The sequence below is a fragment of the Podarcis vaucheri genome (genome assembly GCF_965113315.1).
Source record: "Podarcis vaucheri genome assembly, chromosome: 13".
Lineage (NCBI taxonomy): Eukaryota > Metazoa > Chordata > Lepidosauria > Squamata > Lacertidae > Podarcis > Podarcis vaucheri.
This window is the reverse complement of record NC_138751.1, coordinates 46,985,855-47,005,804: the sequence shown is the minus strand read 5'-3', so window position 1 is coordinate 47,005,804 and position 19,950 is coordinate 46,985,855. Positions and strand designations below refer to the sequence as shown.

The 19,950-nt window shown below is 44.8% G+C and overlaps 1 protein-coding gene across 5 annotated transcripts in view; it reads right to left on the bottom strand.

The window, feature by feature from the left end:
* MARCHF10 (membrane associated ring-CH-type finger 10) overlaps nt 1–19,950 on the bottom strand; it is a 32,939-nt gene that overhangs the window by 1,267 nt on the left and 11,722 nt on the right. For all 5 annotated transcript variants that reach the window (XM_082194823.1, XM_082194821.1, XM_082194825.1 and 2 more), the window contains 7 exons: nt 19,646–19,823; nt 17,192–17,341; nt 14,369–15,761; nt 12,380–12,546; nt 6,876–6,985; nt 3,940–4,053; nt 2,156–2,189 (listed from right to left, as the gene is read on the bottom strand). In XM_082194823.1, coding sequence (XP_082050949.1) covers nt 2,156–2,189; nt 3,940–4,053; nt 6,876–6,985; nt 12,380–12,546; nt 14,369–15,761; nt 17,192–17,341; nt 19,646–19,823 — 2,146 coding nt within the window. The remainder of the gene's footprint in view (nt 1–2,155; nt 2,190–3,939; nt 4,054–6,875; nt 6,986–12,379; nt 12,547–14,368; nt 15,762–17,191; nt 17,342–19,645; nt 19,824–19,950) is intronic.

The window sequence follows — 19,950 nt, the reverse complement described above, 5'->3', positions numbered from 1 at the left end:
GTGGAACTTACTCCCAGGTAAGTTGGGTTACGATTGCAGTTTTATTTTCAATTCAACTTTTTCACAGCATAAGCTTGCACAACCATTCTATAAAGAGAGAGGGAACTCAAGAAGTCAAGAGGATGTGCAGAGATAACTTGGAGCACAGCTTCAAATTCTACTGAGGCTGCAGCGCTCAGCTCCGAAATGTGATATTATAAAGGAAATGCCCTTGGTACATGCAGAGTGCGTTTCACCTCATTGCTCGTTAGCCACATTGGACACCATGAGTTGGGGCATTACTGGGGCATAATTGACCGTGCTAAATAGCTGTTTGCAACATTTCTGTAAGTTAGCTAAATATAACAGGCCTCTTGATTTGAATGTTTCTCTTATCTGGGAACTTCAAAAGGGGTAGGAGCCATGTGGGTATGTTGACGGAAAACCCCTAAACGTTTTGTGAATCTAAGTTTGGCCTCATTGAGGGGCAGTATTTCAACATGAGTAGGAAAGTGAGAGTACCCCTAAACATTTTCTAAGAAAAAAAGCACTGTATATATTATAAGCAGTGGAGCATCACAGTCCTTGTGTGATAGACTGGTCCTTGCTTTCAGACATACCCCTAATATAAAACAGACAAAGGTGGAGGAAGAAGACCCTGCCACTAACCTAGATGTGAATTCTATCCCCGTGTCTACTCAAACATTGCTATTACAAATCCTAATAAAAGCCAACCCCATAGGGTTCACCGGCCTACTCAAGATGATACGCTATAGTCTGTTTGCAAAAGAATAAGCAAAATGCCCAGAAACCAGTGGGGAGAAGCTTTCGGTTTCCCAAGGCACTTCAAATGGAGATTCCAGTGTGAAATTGCTAGATTAGAATTACACAAGGAAGTCTTTGCTTCAGCCAAGACAGGCCTCAATCAATTTCATAGCCACTGTTGATGCTACTTAACGAAGGAAGGGTTATTGTTATCACCAGTTATTGCTGTTGTGATTAGTCATCAGTATAGTATCTGTTTGTTTAAGCCTTATATAGAACTACCAGTGTCCTTGAATTTTACAGCTTTTTTGCACCACTGCATATCCACCTGAGTGTATATATATTATACACACCTACAAATATACACAACTATACCTGCTGACTGAGGATTGTTCTTCCTGCTCTAGTCTGGAAAGCACAATAAACCTGGTAGGCTGTAATCTGAACCGGGGGGGGGGGGGTTCTAAGCAAATGTGCATAGTATTTACCAACAATGAACGGGTCTAAATGGCACAATAGGGCGACACCTCTATTAGCATTCATTAAAATGTCACAATGTAGCAAGCAAGATGGGGAATTTCAAGTTTCCTGAAATGCACTGTCAATCTTAAAAAAACGGGAGAGAAAGAAGCTGTGCCTCAAAGCGAAGTTTTATGTTTGCCACAGTGTCAAGCTAATTTCCAGGAGGTGGTAAAAGGGCTTTTAAAGCTCAATCTTCTATAAGAACCCCTGTGAGATTTACTCCTAGGTAAGTAGAGGGTTGCAGACTTGTTAACACCATGCAGAATGCAAAACAGCTCAGATTGCACCAGGGGCTACTGGGACAAAACACCTTCCTCCCAATAATGACTATTCATCTATTTGCCTATTTCCAATGCTTACACAAAACACATAGGCTCCCTGTAAGAAAAAGGAAGGAGTCTGTGCAACTGGTTTTCCCCATTCATGTTCATTGTGGTAAGTTACAGGGAGAAGCTGCTACCAGCATCCTTGTTGGACAAGTGGATGAAGCTGCGCGTGGGCTTCAGTCCCTACTTGTTTATAATACAACCACTATAACTCCCCCTGCTTGTCAATTAATTTCTACCCTTTCAGATACCTTGAGCTCTCCTTTGTACAAAGCAAACAAGGGCTAGGAAACACTTCCCATTTTCATAAAGCCCCATGGAATATAATTCCCATTTTGACAAACCTCCAGTTCTTCTAAAACCACACAGCTTCCCTTTGTTATTTAGAGAAACCAGTGCCTGTTTTCAGTTATTCTTGTGGCTTAATGAGACACTTGCACCTCTGGTTAGATGCACCGTAAGGGATTCTAGCATCTTGGTAGATCTAAGATTCCTTTATCAGGAATACTGCAAAAAGTTACTGAGAAATAGTAGGAGTTGCTGTAAGCCCTACATAAACCTACTTTGGTTTTCCTCTGTTCTAGGCTGTCTTGAGAGCTAGGGGGAAAGGAAAAAAGGATTAATACATGTTGTTCCTAATAAGAGTGACGAGACACATAGTATTTCAACAACAATGTTGTTGGCATGGCCTGCGGAAAAGGCACTTTAAAGGAGGACAAAGAAACATCTTAAAAATCTAAGACGAGTGGGTAAACTATCCCATTGCGGAAATGTAAGGTACAGTGAAAATAATGTTAAAAGAGACAATCAATAGGTAAATGTTTTGTTTGTCTATAAAATGAAAAAGAAATTGCTTTCTTTGCCCACAGCCCTATGACTGGATACCTTTCGGGAGTGCAGTCCTATATCGGGGGGAGGGGGAGTTCTGTAGGGTCTTCAAGCAGAAGACAGTGGGTTTTGGAAAGACACCTAGAATTTTGGCAGTTTAGTATACGATGTCACAAGTAAGGCATGCATTTCTGCTAAAGTACATACCAACACACCCGTAGGTTCCTTTTTTATATGTGTACCTTAAGGTAAAGGTAAAGGGACCCCTGACCATTAGGTCCAGTCGTGGCCGACTCTGGGGTTGCGGCGCTCATCTCGCTTTATTGGCCGAGGGAGCCGGCGTACAGCTTCCGGGTCATGTGGCCAGCATGACTAAACTGTTTCTGGCAAACCAGAGCAGCGCACGGAAACACCGTTTACCTTCCCGCCGGAGTGGTACCTATTTATCTACTTGCACTTTGAGGTGCTTTCGAACTGCTAGGTTGGCAGGAGCAGGGACCAAGCAACGGGAGCTCACCCCGTTGCAGGGATTTGAACCGCCGACCTTCTGATCGGCAAGTCCTAAGCTCTGTGGTTTAACCCACAGCACCACCCGCATCCCTGATGTGTACCTTACATATGGTCATATTAAAGCTATTGGCCTGTTTAAGGCATCCTGGATATTTATGACATGTTAGACATTAACGAGGAATGTAATTTCGTAGCTAAGTCACTTTATTTATTTCTTTGCTCGCTTGTTTCTGATGTCATAAATGAGACACATGAGGCAAAGGGAAGAGCACTTGTGTGGGGCAATGAAGGGGGTGAAAGATATGATAGTGTCTGAGAGCCAGCCCCCTGCAACGCTGTAAGTAGCAAAAAGGGGTCATAAATGTGTAACTGATTTAGCAGTTATCTGACAGGACCTAATTACCAAATGGCCAAAGATGCTGACAGATACAGAATTCATCTACAGCTATGGTTGCTACAAGTGCAGACTGAAGACAGCCCTTGGAAACAATCACATTGCAGCACAGAGTTTTTTATGGCAGTGCTTATGGTCCTGTACTGACATCAGATTAGCGAAGAGGCAGAACAGAATGCCCTGCGATAAAAGATGAAGAACTGGCATTAACTGGTTTTAGGCTGCAATCCTAAACACGCACCCTAGTGCCCATTGGGCAGAGTAGGACTTACTTCTAAGAACATGTGTAGGATTGCCCTGTCTCACAACCAGCATAGCAGGGCAGTTGAGTCTAACCGCATGGTGCGATTCATCTCACAGCTGCTTCACCCTCTACCAGTTTACCTGGTATTTTCAGCAGAAAAAATGAAAGCAGCAAAGGGAAGATGCAATAAACATGCCACAGGAGACAGAGGCCAATTTCTGCTCCTTGGAACATGGCCCTAAGAGTTTGGGTCACTTTTACATCAAACGCCGCATACATAACTTATCACAGCAATCGCTGATGGGAGGCTAGTGAACCTAGGTTGCTGTCTATAAACAATGAGATGGAATTAGATATCTTTCTCCTCTTACCCGATCTCTGGAGGCTTGGTTGTAGTTTAATCTCATGAGTTCTGCAAACCTTTGCTCATACAGGTGAAGCAACAGCACAAGATAGAGGCCTGAGTTCATCAGTTCATCCTGGGCCTATATGTAGGGAGAGAAAGGCTTTTGAGTTTCTGCCACAACTGGATGAGTAACTCCACATGACCCTGGTTGCCTTCCATGAGCTTCTGAAGCAAGGAGGCCTTTTCTATTCATGGAGGCTCCCTGCAGATTTCAGAACTTTTTGCATTGCTAGCCGCAGGGATGGTGAACATTTTTCTGCCTCAGACAGAACTCTGTGGGTTCTGCGTGACGTTGTTGGGTGGAGCAACGTTACATCCCAGCCACAAAAAGCCAGAAGTTTCCTTCCATACCATTCTCCATCCAAGGTATTGGCATGGCTGCAGTTTAAGGACATATTTCAGCCAGGCAGAAACCCTTGAGAAGGACACAGATAAGAGGCAGTGAAGGGTCTGAGGAGGACAATTTGAAGAGGGTGCGTGGTTTGGGGAGAGTCCTGAATGGCCGCATTTGCCCCCTAGCTCTGAGGCTCTTCAAGCGTGCCTTGCTGTCTGCTTGCATTTCTTTCGCCAAAGCTTGTGTTCCCTTTTCCTTCTGATTTAGGCAAGATTTCCATTTTCTGAAGGATGCCTGCTTGTCTCCAATGGCTTCCTAGATTCTTCTCATTGACCATGATGGCACTTGGCCTTTGTGCTACATGTTCAGTCTAGCTGAGCTTCTAATGTTCTGGTCTTAAATAGCCTTCAGCATTCCCTTTCAACTTCCCTTTTATCAATATCCTTATTTTCTAAAAGTTTCTCCTTTGGAAGCCAAACATGGAGATTGTCAACTTACATCTATGTTGACTTTGACAGCTTCACAACTGCTGTTCCCAATCAGTTCAGCAACACTTACGTCTCGCACTAGTTCCTGGGTACCACTTAAGATTAAGTCCAGGGTGACCTCCTCTCTCGCCATTTTCATCAAAAGCTGTTATAAGGCACAGTCACTGCAGGGCATCTAGAAATGTTACCTCTCTGTCGTGAATTTACCTAGTCAATTGAAGCTGCCAGTTGCCTTATTCATTTCATTCTCCACTTCATTATCATCATGGACATTTTGTTAAGGGGGATGATAGTATATTCCCAGTACTAAATGACTCTTGGGGGTAAACACCCTGATTCCATAGATGAGTCTGCCCTTTTGTGATTTCTAAATTGTCGGACTTGGTGCTCTTTGAGGTACGGAGTGACTCCCACCACCAGTAATGCTTCCCTGTTGTTCCTATAGAATTTGTTTTCTGAGATAACCTTATCCCACCAGTTCTGCTCATTCTGCCAGGTTTTCAATACACCTGCTGTATCTATGCCGTCTTTTAAACCCAAGCACTCCAACTCACTAATCTTGGCTGAGAGGCTTCTTGCATTGGCGTGTAAACACCAACACACCGCGTTTCTCTACAAATTTACTGTATTTTTCGCTCTATAGGACGCACCTTTTCCCCTCCAAAATTTAAGGGGAAATGTGTGTGCGTCCTATGGAGCGAATGCAGGCTCCTTGGCTTCAGCGATAGCAACGCGAAGCCTCCAAAGCACAGAGGGAGCACTCCCTCCATGCTCCGGAGGCTTCGTGCTGCTTTCGCTGAAGCCTGGAGAGGGAGAGGGGTCGGTGTGCACTGATCCCTCTCGCTCTCCAGGCTTCAGGGATAGTTGCCTGAAGCCTTTGGAGCGCAGCAGGACCTTGCGCTGCGCTCCAAAGTCTTCGGGTTCCTTTCGCTGAAGCCGGGAGAGCAAGACTCTCCTGGCTTCAGCAGAGAGGGAGAGCTGTGCAGCGCCCCTTCAGCCAAGCGGGAGGAGAAATGGAAGGGGCTCCGTTTCTCCTGCCGCTTCACTGAAGGGGCGCTGAGCAGAGAGGGGGAGAATTTTTTCCCCCTGTTCTCCCCCTCCTATGGTCCGGTGCGTCCTATGGTCCGGTGCGTCCTATGGTCCGGTGCGTTCTATAGTGTGAAAAATACGGTAATTTTTCCTGTGGTGCTTTGGCCTATTTAAATGGCTATCTGTCCCTCTGCACTTTAGATGTCTGGTCCTAGTTTACTGCCATCTGGATAATCATAAACATGTCTTTCCTGGCCATATTTTTTCTATATAAAAGTGCACACCATTCTTCATTAGAATATTATTCATCCTGGTAGTTTCATTTGGGGTTTTCTATCATTTCCAGCTCAACTAGGACAGCAAACATTTCTCTAAGCACAGGTGCCTTTCAAATAAGCTTCTACCAACTGCTGAATTTTTCTTGTAAGGTGCAGAAGAACTGAAGAGCCAAACCAATATAAAGTAGATATAACATACATTTATATACAGTAGTGTTATGATACTGGGTGTTCGGCTTTTAGCATGGCATCGTCTCTTCAGTACCACTCCCACCCCAGTTAAAAGTCAAAAGATGCAGGTTTTAAGAGTTTACTAAGGTATGTTGCCATTTGAAAAGCACAAAATAAAAAACCTCTGAGAACACTGATGAACTGAAATCCCTGTAGAATAAAGACATGGCGGGATTCCCTCTTGTCACAGCACTTTCATCTCTACCTAAAAAGTCATGTAATGACTTCATTTAATTGCAAGTTTTCTTTGCTTAAAATTAATTGTCCAAGGTGATGAGCAGGTTTTAGAAAATGATAATCAACTAGCATTATATGGGAAGTTAGACATTGCTTAAAATATGAAAACTGAGTAACTGCACATCTCTCCCTTGAACTTTCTGTTTTCCATGAAGACCTACAGGTCTTTGTGCAGCAAGAAGTTCAGGTTACCTGTTCTGTTTAATACCCGTAGCCTGTTCTCGGACTTTACAATGAAAGGCGAGTAAGAAATAAATAACGGTTCAGATGAAGGCCTTATCAGGGCGCCCCTTTCGTTTCTTACCCGAGACTGCTGATGATTCCTGTAATAGTCGTTCACGTTAAAATCATCCAGATCTACAGTAAGGCTCTGCTTACAGAGTTCACATGTTTTCACTGCACCAAGTTCAGCACCTGAAGAACAAAAATTCTTTGCTTTATCTTATATGCAGCACATACTTGCTGTAGGTTGAAAATTTTCACATTCCACCGAATACTACTCCAGAAATCTGCTCTGTTCTAGGCTCTGTGTATACCTTGTGATACAATATTTGGCACCAGAGGTACAGTGGTGCCCCGCAAGAGACGAAAAAGGTTTTTTCGTTTTCAAGTTGCTTCGCAAGACGAATTTCCCTATGGGCTTGCTTCGCAAAACAAAGCTTGCCCCCGCACCCCGGACCTCTTTTGAAGCAAGGGGCGGTGGGGAGAAGATCGCTTCTCCCCGTTGCCAGCCCCGCAATCTCCGGGGACAGAGAGACCCCTTTTGAACCAAGGGGCGGCAACGGGGAGAAGCGATCTTCTCCCCTCCGCCCCTTGCTTCAAAAGAGGGGACAGAGGGGAAGGCGCGCGCGTGCCTTCCCCTCTGTCCCCGGACCCCTTTTGAACCAAGGGGCGGCAACGGAGAGAAGCGATCTTCTCCCCTCCGCCCCTTGCTTCAAAAGAGGGGACAGAGGGGAAGGCGCGCGCGTGCCTTCCCCTCTGTCCCCGGACCCCTTTTGAACCAAGGGGCGGCAACGGAGAGAAGCGATCTTCTCCCCTCCGCCCCTTGCTTCAAAAGAGGGGACAGAGGGGAAGGCGCGCGCGTGCCTTCCCCTCTGTCCCCGGACCCCTTTTGAACCAAGGGGCGGCAACGGAGAGAAGCGATCTTCTCCCCTCCGCCCCTTGCTTCAAAAGAGGGGACAGAGGGGAAGGCGCGCGCGTGCCTTCCCCTCTGTCCCCGGACCCCTTTTGAACCAAGGGGCGGCAACGGAGAGAAGCGATCTTCTCCCCTCCGCCCCTTGCTTCAAAAGAGGGGACAGAGGGGAAGGCGCGCGCGTGCCTTCCCCTCTGTCCCCGGACCCCTTTTGAACCAAGGGGCGGCAACGGAGAGAAGCGATCTTCTCCCCTCCGCCCCTTGCTTCAAAAGAGGGGACAGAGGGGAAGGCGCGCGCGTGCCTTCCCCTCTGTCCCCGGACCCCTTTTGAACCAAGGGGCGGCAACGGGGAGAAGCGATTCTCCCCGCTGCCCCTTTCCTTGCTTTAAAACAGGTCCGGGGACGGTCCCCGGACGGTCTCCATAGGAACGCATTGATTTTCAATGCATTCCTATGGGAAACTGCATCGCAAGACGAAAAACTCGCAAGAAGAAAAAACTTGCGGAACGAATTAATTTCGTCTTGCGAGGCACCACTGTACCAGCAGGAGTTTCTGGTCTCTGTACTCTATATGTGGATTGGGTACTCCACCCTACTTGCAAATGAGGACAGAGAGTAGCATATACCATATTGGCCCAAATATAAGCCGCACTTCCCCCCCCCAAATTCCAACTGTGAAAAGTTAGTTTGGTTTATATTCAGAACCGAGCGCTACACACCTGCCTCCTGGCACTACCACCCTGAACGGAGGACAGGGGCGGCTGGGGGCAACTTGGGGAGGTAGTGCCAGGAGGCGGGCACGCAGCATGCTCAAAACTGAGCGCTGGCTTGGGGAGTGGGACACTGAGCGCCGGCTGGCTGCCCCCCATTCCCTGTCCAGGGCGGTAGTGCTGGGAGGCAGGCCTTGAATGAGCCTTGAATTTTAAAGGTGCTGCTTATTTGCAGGTGCATCTTATATTTGGGCCAATACGGTTTCATTTGGAAATTTGTGCCCGCTTCTGCAGGTAGGGCGGAGAGACAAAAATAAATAAATCAGGAGCCACACACAAGTGATAAGATGTCTGACAGATAGAATGCCAACAAATGAGGATCTCTCCATAAATTTCAATACTAAAGGAAGTTTAATCTTTTGAATTCTGCCTGCCACACAGTTGTTAAAAGTCCGAGAGCCCGGGGTTGTCCCTCAAAACCAACTCTAAACCATTTCATGAGTTGTAAAAATAGCTATGTTACTGTAGAACATTTCTAAATTAATCATGGGCTGGCATTCAGTGCCTGACTGGACTCAGATGGTAGGGTGGCAGTGGTATCAAGAAAGATTTAAGATTTACAGCAAAATGGTTCTGATGCCCATGCTCAGAGAATTTAAATATTAACTTGTTAAAAAGCAAGCAGCATATCCTAAGAACATATGTTGTGGTTATTTATTTCTACTTCACATCTATAGAAACAACCAGCATAGGTCAAATAGCCACCCATGTATTTTGTTTCTGAGAAAAAAGGACTCGGTCCTTTGATACCTACATGAAATTATATATATGTGTCCTGACATGAGCATAGCAGCAGCAACAACCCACCCCTATAAGTCCCCTTGGGTAGGAAACAACTGCTGTCTCCCACCTACAATCAACCTAACAACCTTCCTTTTAAAAAAAAGGGCAAGAGACTAGACAGGGTCGGCATACACCACTGTCTCCCAGCTCAACCGCATTTTAATATATTATTATTTATTTTGAAGTATTTATACACCACTAATTAAAAAAACTCTAGCCACTAGGCCACTTTGCAGAACTGATGTAAACGACTCTTTCTCAGACACAATACCCCACCACCAGCAATATGGATGGGTATTATTTGCATAGGCTGGGTCAGAAAAAAATAGCACTGCCTGACTGCAGCTTCAGAGATTGCAGTGTCAGGATGAACTTTCCACTGAAAAATATGATAGGGGTCCGTGACTCAGCCAAAGTTCAGTTTCTCCAATCTGTCTGTATGCCCTACCAGAATGTACTTTCTAAAAAGAGAATTGTCAGAAATTTTTGTCTGATTCCAGTAATTCTCATGATAGTTACCCAACTTCTTGTCTAACTTCCTGCCTCTTCTGGATCTGATAGCATATTATCAATCTAATCCAGCCTTTCTCAACCTGTGGGTCCCCAGGTGTTGTTGAACTACAACTCCCATCATCCCTAGCTAGCAAGGCCAAAGCTTAGGAATGATGGGAGTTGTAGTCCAACAATATTTGGGGACCCACAGGTTGAGAACAGCTGTATGATACGCTGTATGATACGTCTGAGAAACAGATCTCTTGAACTACTTTTGTTTTGGAAATTTTCACAGGGCAATGTTCATCTTTTGTGAGACGTTCATTTGATCTAAAGCTTGGAAGACTCTTATTAGGGTTTGTCCAAGACATTTTGCTACCCAAGGCGAAAGACAAGATGGCATCTCCCACCCCAATTCCACCTAACAAAACTGACCAGACTGGAGCTGAAACTTACTTCAGTACAATGGGACCATGCTTAGCTCAGTTGGCAGAACACGAGACTCTTAATCTCAAGGTTGTGGGTTCGATCCCTGTACAGTGGTACCTTGGGTTAAGAACTTAATTAATTCCGGAGGTCCGTTCTTAACCTAAAACTGTTCTTAACCTGAGGCACCACTTTAGCTAATGGGGCCTCCTGCCGCCACCACACGATTTCTGTTCTCATCCTGAAGCAAAGTTCTTAACCCGAGGTACTATTTCTGGGTTAGTGGAGTCTGTAACCTGAAGTGTTTGTAACCCGAGGTACCACTGTATTGGGTGAAAGATTCCTGTATTACAGAGGGTTGGATGAGATGACCTTGGGGTCCCTTCCAACTCTACAATTCTATGATTCTATATTCTCTGTCACACCTGAGGGCAACAGGCAAGGCTGCTGAGCAGACAAGGCACAGCTTGGAGCAGCAGTTTAGCTTTGTTTTAATTTAAAGGAGAGAAGACAAGAACATTCACTGAATTGTAAGAATCACTCCCCCGCCCACAAGCCCAAAAAGTGGTGCAACTTTTGCCTGTCCCCACAAAACCTGCTGATATTTCTCTCCCCACACCTTTGTGGGGAACAAGTGGTCCTACAGAGGTGCATTGGGGGAATTCTAACCAACCACAAATAAAATCACAAACCTAAATTTGTTAGATTTGTTTCCAACAGTCCTCAGCACCTGGGTAGCACTGTCCCTATTTGTTTGTTGGGTGATACAGGAGAACCAAAAGAACTCCTGCTTGGCCCTGTTCATTTCTGTGAGTGGTGCCTCTGTTGAAACTCAAACAAGGTGTGAACATTTGAAATATCTCTTTTCCTAGTCATCTGCTGCTGATGCTCTTCATCAGTAGATGTTCAATGACAAGATCAACTAGCCCAACCATAAACTATTAAGCTGTGGTACCTGGTTGGAACACAAGGTTGCTTGCTTTCATGATATTTCTTCTAAGTGTGCATGTACTGTTTAGGTATACAATTTGCAAAATTTGGAAGCATTTTCTCAGAGAAAGCGCATTGTTTCTCAGAGACAGCCTATTGTTTTCTTGGTTTCGAGATCCTTTTTGATGTGCTGAAGCTAAAGAAAGTCATTCCTAGTTAATTTTCTTTGCCTGTTCTATCATGCTTTTCCATTCTAGTAAGGTATTACATGACTCATTCTCCCTGCTTTTGCCTGATGTAACCTTGTTATACCATTTAACCCCAGCATAGACCAGACTATCAAGGATGATATCATTGAAGAAGAGTAAGTGTAGTTATTTCCACTGTTACATCATATACACAAGTGTCTTTGGGGGAGAGGAAGCATTTGCAAAATCTATTTTACTTTAAATAGTTCCACTTTTATGTGGCCATTTCTCATGAGTTGTATGCAGAAACAAAGGTAATGAAATTACAGGTTTGGTAGTTATGGAGGGCTTGTTTTTTGTCCAGCCTCCAAAGCCAATACATACTCTGAGTAGACATAGAGTACAAGAGGATATTCCTTTGGCAGAACTACATGTAAAGGTCCCTCCTTGCTGAGACTGTAAATAATTTTACTGAAGCATGTTAGTAAACCATCTTCCAACACGTAAAACACCCTGGTAACTTTTCTGCTGTTGAAAAACACTATATATTTTAACTAAATAGTTTTAAGTGAATTGAACCTATAGAAGTCCAGTTATATGCATTTTTCTTTCATATAAAACATTCCAAATTTGTGGCCTTTCTCCTACTGATTTTGGTGGAGTTTAGATATGCTTATTGAGACATCTTTCTGACAGCTCAAACCTAGGCACGTCTACTAAGAAAAGTCTTACTGAGTTTAATGGAGCTTACTCCCAAGTAAGTGGGTATCAGATTGCAACCTCAGTATGAATAAAAGCACATAACATTTTTGCTGAGGTATTCTCAGCCCTCTCTTAGTGGGAGTTATAAAAAGGTTTCCCCAGACATGTACGTAGCACCTGATGAGCAGCCTAGTTCAAGACTGAGCAAGTCATATTTCTGCCAGTTTTGGTTGTTGCCAGAGTAGAAAGGGAACAGTCAAGCATTTCTAAATCTAGTTTTGCTCTGATGTCGGCAGACAGTACATACAGTGTGCCTGGGCCATGATGGAACTTTAAACTAAATTACATGCTAATGTTCTTTCTTTGCTTAAACTTGCAAACTCACCTGATTTGATCTTAGCCTTTAACCAGGTCTTTAGACATTCCTGATGGACAAATCGAAGAGTCCCGCCACACCCACACGGTTCCAGCAGTGGGTTGGTTATGGATCCCCCAGCAATCTGACATATCCGACACTGATCTCCCTCCTCTTCAGAGTCTTCTGCTAGGAGGCTGGAGATACAGCAGAGGTTCCATAATTCAAAAACAGTGGTCTGGAGGAATGACCTTCAATAGGGCATGCTTGTAATGTATTTGAAAAGTACAATTTATGGATTGGGGTGGGGGGCAAGAAAGCAAAAGGATTCCTTCTAAATTCCCCTCTCACATGCTGGGTGAGATGGTCCTACTAGACCAGACTTCCTCAACCTCGCCCCTCCAGATGTTTTGAGACTACAATTCCCATCATCCCTGACCACTGGTCCTGCTAGCTAGGGATCATGGAAGTTGTAGGCCAAAAACTCACTTTTTCCCTCCTAAAAAGTAAGGGGAAATGTGTGTGCGTCTTATGGAGCGAATGCAGGCTGCGCAGCTATCCCTGAAGCCAGAACAGCAAGAGGGATTGCTGCTTTCACCGCGCAGCGATCCCTCTTGCTGTTCTGGCTTCTGAGATTCAGAATATTTTTTTTCTTGTTTTCCTCCTCCAAAAACTAGGTGCGTCTTGTGGTCTGGTGCGTCTTATAGAGCGAAAAATACGGTATACTCAGTTCAATGGATATGCATAACTGAGGCAAGGGAGGGTGTTCCCCTACTGCTAGACCAATTAACGAATATCACAGCAACACTTCCAAGGCCGTCTCTAACGTGAGTTTCTTCCTATCACTGCCTTGCCCCACCTCTGATCTGCCACGCAGGTAGCTCTTTCTGTTTGTGATCTATTTCAATTTAGATTGAAATGTAACTTGCTAGAAAAGCTTAGTATAATACTGTAGGAGTAATATACCTGCCAACAAGCAATTCTATGATTCTATGTAGGCCGGAAGATTACAAACATCCACATATTTTTTTCTTCTTACCTATGTGAGACCACTGAGAGACATGCATAATCAGATGATTTGGAGCGAGTGTCACTGATGACACTCTTAATCTGTATCAGGAAAGGCAGTTCAGGTGCTGGACTGCGACTCGCAGCGCCTGCTGTGGCTGAAGAGGCCCGTAACTTGTAACTGCTATCTCCCGCGTTGTTTGTGCTGCGCTGGCGGCACCGAAGTGACCTCACCAGGGGGAAAGCTTGGGCAGTGTGTATGAAGGTTCTGGGCTAACCAGATGACAAGACTGGTGTGGTCCAAAAGAAAGCAAGTAATTGGCACCAGCTTAGCTGGTGATTCTCGTAACGGTTCAAAATCAGCCCTGGAGGCCTACTCCATTCAGTGCTGAATGATAAAGTCCCACAGAACCTGGGTCCCAAATGTCTAAAAGAGCTCCTGTATCAATCAGCTCAGTTATTATGACCAGCAAGAGAGGCTTTTCTTACAATTCCACCACAAAGTGAAGTATGGGCAACAGTGGCCTATGGGAGTGACTGCTTGGGAGTGGCCCCCCGGCTGTAGGTATAAGAGGTGCATCTTGTTCTAACACTATAGTCCTTTAATCAGCAACTAAAGATGGACCTCTTAATTGGGCATTTGCAGAAGAATAGGGCTGCAGGGGCTGTGCTGCTGGAAGCTTGTCTGCTCCTGTTAAATGCTGTTTTAATCACGATTTTTAACGTTTTATACTTTGATGTTATATTGTTTTATCTATGTAGGTGCCGTGCCCTTGGGCTACTGGTGAACGGCATTTTATAAATGCCGAAAATAAATAAATAGAAATAGACATTATCCCATTCCAAGGTTTCCTGAGTTGAACTCTAGCACTAAGTACAGGTTTTTAACTGCCTCAATATGGCTTCAGACCAGGCAAAGGACTTCAGTGGCAAATTCCGCTCCTAATGACGTATCTTGAGACTGAAAAAGTACATTTGTCACAACTGCCCCTCCAATTATAGACAGCTTACCTCTCTTGCAACTTCTTTAGTTTCTCAGGATCTGTCTCGGGCTTACTAATCTCCTTCATATTTGGTGAACTGCAAGTGGTTGCACTGCTCACAAAACTGCTTTGATTTCGCAAATCAGATACCGTCAAGAAAATTGGTACTTGATCGGGGAGAGGGCCAGCCATGTGAAGATGTGCTGTGAAGTTTGCCCGGAAAAGAGATGGATGGGAAGAATCTGTGGATGAGGAGGAGCTGTGGGAATTCAGAAAATTGTCTTCATCATGAGAAGTGGTGCTTGGGGAAAGGCTGCTTAGACCATTGCTTATACTATCTTCCAGCAGGCTACTGTCCTCAAAGGTGCTGATGGTAGGTGATGAAGACTGACAACTTTCAGTAGCTGAAAAGGACTCCCTGATTCTTATAGGAGATAGCTGTCTACGAACAGTGAACCTGGGGCTTCCACTCAGCTCTGTGGTTTGCATAGAAGCTGCAGCAGCATCCACATTGCTTGTCGTTTCAGTTCTGTTTATAGGTTGTGCTAAGGATCCTGGGATATTAAATGTGGGACGCATAGGAGGCCTCTGAACTGCTGGCCTAGCTGAACTAATGAGTCCAGTGTAACATCTTTGATTGCTCTCAAAACCTTGTCTTTCTCTACCACAGCCGTTGTTCCCTGACCAGTCTTCTGTAGAACTTAAATTGCCAATGGTCTCATTCGCTGCTGCGCTTCTGGGTCTGCTTTCAGCATGTGGGCTTTTGGAATTCTCACCTTCGTTTTTGTGGGCCTCTTCCGAAAGGTTGTTTTCTTCAAGAACATGAGGGTGCCTTTGGTCTCTGGACTTCCTTTGGCCCACTGAAGGTTGTTCAGCTGCTGCCTCCACTGCTCCACTGTGTTGCCGTGGCAATCTGTGGGAAAGCTCAGCCCGCCTAATGTCACCCCCAACTCCCATATCACAGTTCGGCTGCTCGGCCTGTGCGACGGGCATCCCACTGACTCTGTTGTTCTGATCAGGAGGAGGAGACTTACTGATATCATAGGAAAGAAACTCCTCTTCTATCTCGTTAACGTCTTCAGCGTCATCATTCTCTTCGGTAGAACCTTCCACATTTGCACACAACAATGCATAAAAATCGTCTTCTCTGGGCCTTATGGGAGTATTTTTAATGGGGGGAAGGTTGGAGTTGCTTGGCTCACTTGATAACAAAGGACCATTAGCAACCTGAACAGTAGAATCCATTACAGTACTTGGGGGCTGCTGAGCTGCTGTGAGAACACTTCCTTTTTTGAGATCCCTGTCTAGGCTTTTGCTGTCTATGTTTAGTTTGGAGGTCTGGATTAAGGTCCTCTTTTCTGGAGCTTTCTTCTTGGTCTTGAGAACAGGGCCACTTCTTTGTCCTGCGACATCTTGCGAGTCTGCATTGAGAGCAAGAGTTGCTTTCAGAATTTCTTTGCCAAAGCATTTTATTCAGTTTTAGTGATGTCCACAAACTGATCACACAAGAACCACTAGTGGCAAATATATTCCCCAGATCCACATGGGGATTGCACGGCTCCTCCCCTTAACCCCTACCCCAAACAATTTCTTTAAAAATGGCTATACTGCCCCTTAAATTTATAGATGTGGTATCTGGAAATGGAGTGAGGCTTCCTTTTAGCCTGTTGGCAAATTGGGGCTTCCTGCAAAATGGGAGAGAGACCTATCTTTTCTTTGAATCTCCCTAATGAAAGAAGTGGAGTGCTCTTCGGAAAAGACTTTTCCAATGATTTATCCAAACCCTGTAAGGCTCATTGGAAAAAGATACCTGTATGGTTTGTTGTTGTTTTTAGATGCAGCATAGTCCAATGAACTATGCTTGAAAAGACACCACTTCAGTTCCCTTCTTCACCATGAACTCACTGTATTGCCCTAAAATAAACCTTTCTGTTTGCCTCTTGCAAAAACATCTGTGTACAGTGTCTCTCTATGGGGCACTGCATGTAAGTGGCCTCTTTGGCTATTTCTATCGGCCCATATGGGACCAGCACAAGTGGCCGGGCCTGGTGAAATTTTAATTCCTTACCCCTAGGGTTATGATTCGTGGGTTCCCACTTAATTTTATTTTGATTTTAAATGTGTTTCGAATTGTATTTTAAACTAATCGTTTGATTTTGTGTTTTCAGTGTATTTTACATATTTGGTGTTAGCCGCCCTGAGCCTGGTCTCGGTCGGGGAGGGCAGGGTATAAATTATTATTATTATTATTATTATTATTATTGATACAAAACAATGATGCCTTATTTTTATTAGCTCTAATCCAGAATCAGTATTTTGGGAACTGTACAAAAGGGGGCCAACAAAGGGGGATGGTAGAAGCCTGTTTCACTTGTCTTAGCAGCTTCTAATAGCAGCTGCATGCCCATTAATCATTTTAAGTATCTGCATGTGTGTGTTTGTGTATACAGACACACACACGCACACACATGGCAGTGAGAACAAGCTAAGCCCCATTTCTTGTTCTCCTCTCTACATACATGGTAGATCCCCACTGCATGCACGGCGCCTTTCCCTGTCCACAGACGAGGCCTTTGTATAACTGGCGCCCCATGCACACTTTTCGACCAGCTGAGCTGTGATCTCTCAAACCACTTCAACAAAAGGCCAACATCAAGGTGCAGCAGCTTTGATGTTCAAACCAAACCCTCCTTTGAATTCAATCTAAGCAACTTCAGCTTCAATCAGGTGAGAACTCGCTCACATAATAGTTCCAAATATGGCGTGAAACAAAGATGGAGCTCTGGACCAGGGATGACTTCTATAAACAGGAGGTATAAACTTAATGCAATGTGGAAAAAGAGTTCCTCACCAGCACTCTTGGTAGTCTTTGCTATTCCATGCAGCACTGGTGTTTTCCTCCCTCTTCCTTCCACTCTCTTCATATTCTCAGTGTCTGTGTTTTCCAGAAAACTTCTCTGGTTCAGTCGCTGTCTTCTTGATAAAATTGGCTTCTGGAAAGCTGATAAACATTGTTTTATGCAAATATTTTTTTAAGGAACCTCTGGCTTATGAATCGTGGGTCCATGGAGACTAAGCACAATATATGAGACTGCATAACATTTGCACACGGGACACGGCACAGGGAGTACATGTCTTAGCTTGCACTTTCTATGTGTAAAACTTCACTTTCTATGAGTGAATTTGTAAGGACTTGAAACTGTTCTCTTAAACCAACTGTGCTTTCTAAATCCTGGGTTTTTATTTCCTCCCTGCATGGTAATGCTAAAACAGAGGGGCAAGGTGAGTGGGGGCATGTAGAAGAATAGGGTATGTTTCATAGCTATTCTTTTTTGTTACCTCTTCCCCAAGGTGAGATACTCTTTCTCTAAGGTAAGGGGGTGGAAGGCAGCAGAATGTAAGGCAGGGGCAGTGTGTGAGCACAGTTGAAAAAAGCTTGTTTGAGACAGGCTGTCCACCTCAATTGTTCTAGTTACAGGTAGGTAGCCATGTTGGTCTGCCGTAGTCAAAACAAAATAAAAAAATTACTTCCAGTAGCACCTTAAGAGACCAACTAAGTTTGTTATTGGTATGAGCTTTCATGTGCATGCTCACTTCTTCAGATATCTGTATGCTCTAAGGACAGATCGTGAAGCTGAGACTCCAATACTTTGGCCACCTCATGAGAAGAGAAGACTCCCTGGAAAAGACCCTGATGTTGGGAAAGATGGAGGGCACAAGAAGAAGGGGACGACAGAGGACAAGATGGTTGGACAGTGTTCTCGAAGCTACCAGCATGAGTTTGACCAAACTGCGGGAGGCAGTGGAAGACAGGAGTGCTTGGCGTGCTCTGGTCCATGGGGTCATGAAGAGTCAGACACGACTAAACGACTAAACAACAACAACAACAAGGGTGCTACTGGAAGGAATTTTTTTATTTTGTCACCTCAATTGTGTTCACTCTCTGTAACACAGTCAAGTTCCACTGCTTCAAATTACCACCCCATCCCTAATCACAAATACACAATGAAATGAAAGACTCATGTCAAACAGCACAGCAGTAAAAATCAATACTATTCCAGCCTTAAAACAAACAAACTGATCAATCTAAAAGACCTGGGTGGATTTAAAGACACTAAAAATAAATAAGGCTTGACACCAGGCAATCCTCCCTTGTGAGGGAGTTCTAAAAATCGGACACTGAAATTAAAAGGTCCCATCTCTAGCGATCACCTACCTAACTTCTGGTAGTGATGATGGGGGAGCAGTGAAGAATCCCTGAGGATGAGCATAATACTTAGGCAAGTTCATGTGGCAGAAGGCCATCCTAAAGGGGACTCAAACTGTTTTGGGGCAGAAGTTGAAACCAAACTTCGATTTGCGCTTGGAAATCCACTGGGAGGTGGCATATATAAATTTACCACTCCTGGTTCCCAGTTAGCAATCCAATCACCATGTTTTGAAGTATTTGTTGTTTCTGAACATTTGTCAGAAGCAACGCCCTGTGTAATGTACTCCAGCAGTCCTTATCAAGCGTCCCCAGGGGATGGTTAGCTGTGCCCCAGTTATCTCTGTGCAGGAGAGGTTGCCACTGGCGCAATAGCCTCAGATGATGAAAGGGGCTTTGCATTTAAGGTTCTGCCAAGGAATCCAAAGACAGATCTAATAGCATCTCCAGACTGCAAACCTCCTCCTTCAGAGGGAGCTTAACCCTGCCTACAGCAGGTTGAACAAAATCTTCCAGGTCAGATGCATCTGTCAGCAAGAGCACCTCTGTAACATCTGTACTGAGCTGGGTTTGGCTGCCTTATTGGATTTAACTCTTTTGACTCCAATCCTTGCCTGCTCACCTAGGTAAAGGTAAAGGTAAAGGGACCCCTGACCATTAGGTCCAGTCATGGCCAACTCTGGGGTTGCTGTGCTCATCTCACTTTATTGGCCAAGGGAGCCAGCCTACAGCTTCTGGGTCATGTGGCCAGCATGACTAAGCCGCTTCTGGCGAACCAGAGCAGTGCACGGAAACGCCGTTTACCTTCCCGCCACTTGCACTTTGACATGCTTTCAAACTGCTAGGTTGGCAGGAGCAGGGACCGAGTAATGGAAGCTCACCCTGCCGCGGGGATTCGAACCGCCGACCTTCTGATCGGCAAGTCCTAGGCTCTGTGGTTTAACCCACAGCACCACCCGTGTCCCCTGCCTGCTCACCTAGAAGCCTTCAAATATCTTATGTCCTCTCTAGGACCCCTTGAGCTTGTGAACATCACTGGCTCCAGCTCCACACATCCGTTTCTTTCAATGAATAGCTGAGAACTTTCTCCATACGCACCTGAAAAATCTTTTTTGGGGCCAGGTCCACTTTTTTCTGTTTTTTTGGTGCATGTGCTTGATTTCTGCTTCTGCTTAACAGATGTTTTGTCAATGGCAGGAAATTTAGCTTCTCCTTTGTTCCCAAGAGGCTTAATAGCAGATTTCAGTTCACATCCAGAAGATTCTTCGGAGGAGGTCTGCCAAGGTGAAAATTAGTTAATTTATTAACAGAATCTTCTTTACCAATGCAAAAGCTACATCCCAGTAGAAGAAGCCTCTTATTTAGCCTTCAGTGTCTAGGAGCTTATTGTGGCTACTTAGTAG